The 7,645-nt window shown below is 41.1% G+C and overlaps 1 protein-coding gene across 1 annotated transcript in view; it reads right to left on the bottom strand.

Moving 5' to 3' along the window:
- Positions 1-5,804: 5,804 nt before the first annotated feature.
- Positions 5,805-7,645, bottom strand: part of LOC102837974 (tyrosine-protein kinase Yes-like) — a 62,305-nt gene continuing 60,464 nt past the window's right edge. The window contains exon 4 of the mRNA XM_006864744.1: positions 5,805-6,508. Coding sequence (XP_006864806.1) covers positions 5,805-6,508 — 704 coding nt within the window. The remainder of the gene's footprint in view (positions 6,509-7,645) is intronic.

The raw sequence follows: 7,645 nt of genomic DNA, 5'->3' as shown, positions 1-7,645 counted from the left end.
TCTATTCTTCAGTTTCCTAATCTGTAACATGTGTTGTTGGGTACTGTCATTTTCAACTGATTGTCACCCCATGTGACAGGGTAGATGTGTCCTGTGGGGTTTTCTTAGCTGTAATCTTCATTATAGCAAATCTCAAGGCTCCTTTCTGAAGCTGCTGGTGGGTTCAAACCACCAATATTTCAGTTTGCAGTCAAGTGATTAACCATTTGTGGTACCAGGTCTCCTAAATCTGTATAATATACATAATAATGCCTACATATTATGATTGTTTCTCTGCTATTCACAGCGGTTGTATCTGCAATATGCAGATGATACAATTTTGCCTGCTGAAAGTGAAGAGAGCTTAAAACATTTACTGATGACGATCAAATAGCACAGCATTGGTATGGATTACATCTCAATGTAAAGAAAACAAATATCTTCACCACTGGGCCAGTAAACAGCATTCTTATCAACAGAAAAAAGATTGAAGTTGTCAAGGACTTCATTCTTTTTGGATCAACTATCAACACTCATGAAAGCAGCAGTCAAGAAATCAAACGATGTATTGCATTAGGCAAATCAGCTGCACAAGACCTTTTTAAAGTGTTGAAGAGCAAAGATGTTAGACTAAGGTGTGCCTAACCCAAGCCATGGTATTTTCAATAACCTCATATGCATGAGAAAGCTGGACAGTGAATAAAGAAGACCATAGAAGAATTGATGCTTTTGAGTTATGGTGTTGGAGGAGAATATTGAAAGTGCCATGGGCTGCTAAAAGAACCAATAGATCCATTTTGGAAGAAGTACAGCCAGAGTGCTCCTTGGAGGCCAAGATGGCCAAACTTCATCTCTCATACTTCGGACATATTGTCAGGAGGGACCAATTGTTGGAGAAGGACATCATGTTTGGTAAGGTGGAGGGTCAGAGAAAAAGAGGAAGACCCTCCAGTGAGATGGATTGACCAAGTGGCAGCATCGATGGACTCAAGCGTGGCAACAGTAGTGAGGTTGGCCCAGGATTGGGCAGTGTTTCGTTCTGCTGTGCATAAGGTCGCTATGGGTCAGTACCGACTTGATGGCACCTAACAACAAAGCAACAGCAATTATGATTGTGGTTGGATTAAATTATATAATTCATGTAAAATATCTGACATATTTAAAAATAATCTTTTAATAAATGTTGGTTGCTATGTATTATCAAACATACTTTGAACATCTCTCCATGACAGTAAATATGGTGTGCCACAATAGTTTGCCATTGGTGGTGGTGGTTGTGTGCTGTGGAGTCTGTTCTGACACATAGCCACCCTGTAGAGGCTGTAGAAGGTGTGGCGTTGCGGGTTCATGCACTGGACTGCAGTGTTGGGTTGGACCGCAAGGTTGGTGGTTCATGTTTACCGGCCACTCCTTAGAAACCCTGTACAGGGTCATTATGAGTCAGATCTGGCTCGACGGCATTTAACACCACCAACAAATATTTACAAGAGCAGAAAGCCTCATCTTTCTACCTTGGAGCAGCTGGGAAATTCAAAATGTTAGCCTTACGGTTAGCTTCCGACTTGTAACTCACTATGTTACCAGAGGTGATTTTACCCCTTAGGAGGCATCTGGAAACATTTTTGGTTGCCACAACTGGGTATGTGGTGTACTGGTACTTAGTGGGTAGAGGCCAGAGATGCTTCATATTCTACAATACATAGGACAGTGCCCCCCAAATAAAGAATTATCTGACCCTAAATGCCAGTAGTGCCAAGGTTGAGAAACCATGATCTAAGATGACCTTACTCATGTGTCTGTGGCTCTTTTGGGACAGCTGAGATGGCTTAGGTGACTGAAGCATCTCTCCACGTTGTCTGTCATCCTGTAGGAAGCCAACGTGGGCTTGTTCACAGGAAGACAGAAAGGTGCTCAGAAATAAGAAGGTGAGACCTTGAGGTGTAAACAGTTTTTAGTCCTCTGCTTGCGTCCTGTTCTTTGTGCCATTAGCCATGAAAGTTCTGTGGGTAAACCCATATTCAAGGAGTGGAGAGATAGACAATACTTCTTTTTGAAGAGGGGAGGGGTGGATGGCAAATCATAGTGGCATTGTTTGTTTCAGTTTGTTGTTGTTTTCCAATCTACCACATAGGATGGGAGCACTTTTAACTGAGACTCATTCTGTTAAACTGCCCTTCAGGAAGGCTGTATCCATTTATTTACCTGACAACAGTTGCGTGTATTTCATTATTTCTCTAATACTTCTCAGTTGGTGTTAAGAAGATATTAGCACTTGAAGTCTTTGATCAGTCAATTGAAAGTAAAAGGGTAGAAGAAAATAGAAACTTTATATTAATTCATTTTTGATGTTTCTTCTCAGAAGAGCCCAGATCCACTTGTTCAACAGAAGCCTGAGTGCCACATAGTCGTCAAACAGAACATGTGTAAGGAGTTGTCTTTCTTCATAAACCAGCTTTTCTTACACTTCCTATTTCAGTTAATGGCGTCACCATTATTTGATTACCTGAACTGGAAACCCAGGACTCTTCTTGGAAACTTCCTCTTCCTCACTTCCTTTTCCAGTCAGTCACCAAGTCCTCATTGCTCTACCTGCAAAGGGCCTCTGAGATCAATTCCATTTTGCCGTATCCCCACTGATACATGATTTATTTAGACTTATTTATCTCCTGCTTGGATCATTGCAATAGCCTCTGTGTCCACTTCCAGCATTCCCCCATCTCCAGTATGCTCCCTCTAATACCTCCAGAGGAATCTTTCCAGTGTCAAAATCAGATTAAGTCAATTCCATGACAATAATAATAATAATAATAATAATAGCCATGAATTTAATCTCCTTTATGGAATCTCTGTGTCCTTCAAAAATGAAGTTCAAATGCCTCAGCTAACATTCTTGTCTGTTCTAGTGTTAATGACAACACACACCCCACCAATCTTTCAACATTGTTTGGATACATAGATGAGATACTGTGCATATGCTAAATAAGTGAATAGGCATCTGAATTAATGAATACAAAGAAAATACTGTGTGGTTGGAGTAGGGAATTTGGAAGTTGTAGGGGAAAAAGTTAGCTAGCAAGGTAGTCTGGGGCTGGATCGTAAAGGGCATGTGTATAATGTTTAAGGGAATCCCTGAGTGGTATAAACAGCTAATGCACTTAACTACTAGCCTAAAGGTTTGCATTTACTCAGAGGTGTCTTGGAAGAAAGACCTGGTAATCTGCTTCCAAAAATATCAGCCATTGAATACCCTCTGAAGCACAGATCTACTCTGACACACTTGGGGTCACCGTGAGTTGGGGATACTGTGGCACACAGTTCATCATGTTGAAAAGACAGGATTTTGTTCTTAGAGCATTCTACTTTAACTAATCTCTAGAATGAGAAGTATCCATGGGAAGACCTTCTTTACCAAATGTTTCCGTGTCAGAGAATTCCTAGCTCAATGATGCTTGTCCAGGTTGAACCACAATTTCCTGGCAAAGCTTAATCTTTCTAATATCCTGAGCCCTATAAACCGGCTTCACATTCACAAGATCATTTCTCAAACTCCTCTCATGCATTCATTTCTTTGGGTACAACCTTTGACTTGCATCAGAAAATGATCTCAGCAACATTTTGGAAGCTCATTGAAGGCACAGTCAAGTGGAACAGAATCCAAAATGGTTTTGGTGTACTTGAGCCAAGGTGTAATATTTCTATTCAAGGCATCTCACCTCTCTTCAGTTGTGCATTACACAAATCTAGTAGCCTTCTTTTACACTTATTGCTTATTATCCAGTGTCCTGTGATCTCTGAGGCTATTGAAAATTGATTTGTTCCAGCGCCTTCTCCAGGTGCCAGCCACGGAAATCCGTGGCCATCGACGAATGGAGAGAATTGCAAGCAAATAAATAAATGAACCTTCTTTGTTTCAAGTCTCTGAATCCCACTATGCTGCAAACCTCTTCCTTGTGCATTGCTGTGTCAGCCAAAAGTGAAGCAGACAGAATGGGAATTGAGGAAGGCCATTAGGAGCTGACCCAGCAGGAACCAGATAAAGAAGAGTCACTGGCTCTGCTGAGTGTGAAGGCAGGATGATGTCTGGGGCAGAAGTGGTACTGTAGTAACGTAGCCATTTCATAAACAAAAGGCTCCATGTGGACTGAGTTCATCAGTTTCTAGGATTGTGAATTCCTTTTAGTTGAAACTGACTAGGTTAAGTACAATGGTTATCATTGGGATCGGGGATTTTCATACTTAGAATAAGATCATGTACTGTTTTCCTTGACGGATTTCTGTGTCCTGTATAGACTCATCTGTAACATTCATTTGCTTCTGAATTTTTATGCTCACAATGAAGAGGATCGACATTTACTAGTTCTTCCTCTCCTATGCTAAATCAATAAGCATCCTTTCCATATGCATAAACAAAGACAGTCTCTAAAAACAGGCTGTGAAAGGTGTTATGGGTTATTATTTCATAAAAGGCAGAGCTTACATTTAAGTCTCATTCTAAGAGAGTTGTATGTATCTTTCTGAAAGTAGTTTGGCTAAATGATTCAAGTAAATAAAAAGATCAGTTCAACTATTCATTATAGAATTGGACCTATTGTTGTTGTTAAGTGCCATCGAGTTGATTCGGACCCTTAGTGACCCTGCATGTGATTTTCAAGGAGAGGCTGGTGAGTTTGAACCACTGACCTTGCGGTTCAAGCTGACCTTGCAGTCCAGTGCTTATCCTACAGCACCACACCAGGACTAGACACTCGTACTTCAGATAGCAGCTGGCATCTTTAGGCTTACTCATTGTCTCAATGTCAGATATGCTATGCCTTCTTTCTTCTTGTTAACCGTACAGTCATTAGTCCTTGGCATTCTGCTTCAGGTCATATAAAATCACTTACAGACATTTTCAACACACACACAGAAGCCACTCATGTCATAATCCAATTTGATGGTTTTTGTTGTGTACTTCCCCCCTCCACCCCCCTGCATTGGCTCATGTGGGAATTCTTGTTTTAACTTTATTGATCTGTCTGGTTTATTGTGTGGGGCTATATGGTTCCACATCACATGGGTTGGATGAAGAGTTGCCGAGAACAGACTAACCCTTGGAGAAGCTTTTGCTAGTGGACACACAATTAACTGCCGTCTTTTAAAACTGTCAAGTCTTCAAGTCATTGTTTGCTTAGAATTCATTTAGAGTTTGCATCATGTTCCTCGTAGTGAATTGTTTCCTCTTTCAGTAGCTGGTAATTTTGACTTTGTCAGTTATTAATACAAAAGCAGAATAATAACAGCTTCCTTTCTATTTCACCCTCATAAGTGCCAGAACTTGTTATAAGTGCTTTATATAAGTGGTCTCATTACTAATCCTCTCAGTGTTTAGGGGAAGTAGGTATTGTTAGTGTGGTGCCTTAGGGTAAACACTGACTGCTAACCACGAGGTTGGTGGTTCAAACCTACCAGCTGCTCCTCAGAAACCCTGTACAGGGTCACTATGCATCGGAACCAGCTCCACAACACTTAACAACAACAACAGCAACAGGTATTGTTAGTACCAATAGTCTTCAGAGGGAGTCCTGGTTTGCTGCTGCAGGATAAAAATTGGACTGCTAACCACAAGTTGGCAGTTCAAACCCACTAGATCCTCTTGGAAACCTTATACAGGGTCGCTAAGAGTCAGAATTGACTCGATGGCACTTAACAACAACACAACAACAATATAATCTTCAGAGGAGAAAAGAAAGGCTCAGAGAAATTAAGTGACCCAACTATTAATTGTCAAACAGCAAGATTTAAACCCATGACACTCAAACCTGTGTTATATGCTACTACTGTAAAAATCAAGATAACAGAACATTTACCAATTCAACATTTTTCATAATTCTAAAAATTGGCTCTTCAGAAACAACAGCATACAGTGGCACAAGTTTATCATGTCTTAATTTTTTCATGATCTGAGCCTCTTGAAGAAAAGCTTCTGGCATCATTGTACCTGGTTTTAGTGTTTTGATTGCTACTTTCATGGTACCATTCCATGTACCCATCCATACTTCACCAAAACATCCTTGTCCTAATTTAACTTCAAGTCGCAAAGATTCTCGAGGAATTTCCCAAGCATCCTTTGCTAGACTTTGAGTCTGAGGTTTCACAGTTGGACACACAGTTGTTAACTTATGGCATAAACCATCAGCATGTTCTGTGTAGTGTCTCACCAGTTTCTGCAGAGTATCAAATTGTGCTGTAGTTGTGATATAGTATCCACCATTGTCAAGTTTCCTAATTTTGTAGTGTTTCACATTGTCTCCCCTTACCTCATCCCAATCACGAATAGAGAGGGAATAAGCACCTTTAGTAGTTTCGCTCTCTTTTACTAAGAAAATACCCTTTTGGTTCCCAGGATTGAGAAGTAATCTTTCAGCATCTTTTCTACCCATTTTGCCAAAATACCACTCTTCTGCTTGAATAGAATCTGCAGGAGCTATATAATTGCTAGGGATATAGCCCTTCTTTCCTGTAGCAATTGATCTTGCTTCCCACCAGTCTCCTTCCGTATTGTTAATTATTTGAAATCTTTCACCCTTCTTAAATGAAAGGTCTTCCGTACTTCTAGCTTCATATTCATTGTTGTTGTTAAGTGCCGTCAAGTCGGTTCCGACCCATAGCGACCCTGTACAGGGTTTCCGAGGGTGTAAATCTTTACGGGAGTAGAAAGCCTCATCTTTCTCCCTCGGAGCAGCTGGTAGTTTCGAACCGCTGACCTTAAGGTTCGCAGCCCGATTCGTATCCACTAGGCTACCAGAGCTCCTTTCATAATCATATAAGGCCACAAATATAGTAACACCACCTGCTCTGGAGCCACGCTCGCAGGAGTTGTTGCTGCCCTGTAGCTCGGGATGGCGGGGAGGGGGCAGCGGGCGCTGCAACGACTGCACAGCCGGACTCATTACTTCAGGAGGAGGGAATTCCCGGGCTCCCCACCCCTCGGCTTCATCCTCCACCTCCGATACCTTTCCTCTTTAAAGACAGATTTCACAATAGCTCACTATATGTGGTATTCTTAATATCCCCATTTTTTAGCAAAGGACATTGAGATTTAGTGATGTTAAGTCATTAAGCAAGAGGGCTGGAGGTTGAATCCTCCATATGACTCCGGGAAATATTCATTAACTTGTTGTTTCTCTTGTTGTTAGGCACCATCAAGTCTGTTCTGACTCATAGTGACCCTATGCACAACAGAATGAAACAGTCATTGCCTGGCCCCGTGCCATCCTCACGATTGTTCCAGTTGAACCCATTGCTGCTGCCACTGTGCCAGCTCATCTCCTTGTGGGTCTTCTTTTTCACTGGCCTTCCAGCTTACCAGGCACAATGTCCTTATTAGGGACTGAGAATATGTCTGAAGAATGAGAGATGAAGTCTGACCATCCTGGCTTCTAAGGAGCATCCTGGCTGTACTTCTTCTAACACTGATTTGTTTGTTCTTTTGACATTCTTTTAATATTTATTATTATTATAACTTAAATGCATCAATTATTCTACAGTCCTTCCTTACTTAATGTCCATCTTTCACATGTAAATAAGGTTATTGAAAATACCATGGTTTGGGTCCTAAAACTGACAAAACTTTTCTCTTGAACATTTTAAGGAGATCTTGTACACCAGATTTACCTAATGCAATACG

This window comes from Chrysochloris asiatica, unplaced genomic scaffold (genome assembly GCF_000296735.1).
Source record: "Chrysochloris asiatica unplaced genomic scaffold, ChrAsi1.0 scaffold00069, whole genome shotgun sequence".
NCBI lineage: Eukaryota > Metazoa > Chordata > Mammalia > Afrosoricida > Chrysochloridae > Chrysochloris > Chrysochloris asiatica.
The sequence above is the reverse complement of the archived record's forward strand: the minus strand, read 5'-3'. Positions and strand labels throughout refer to the sequence as shown.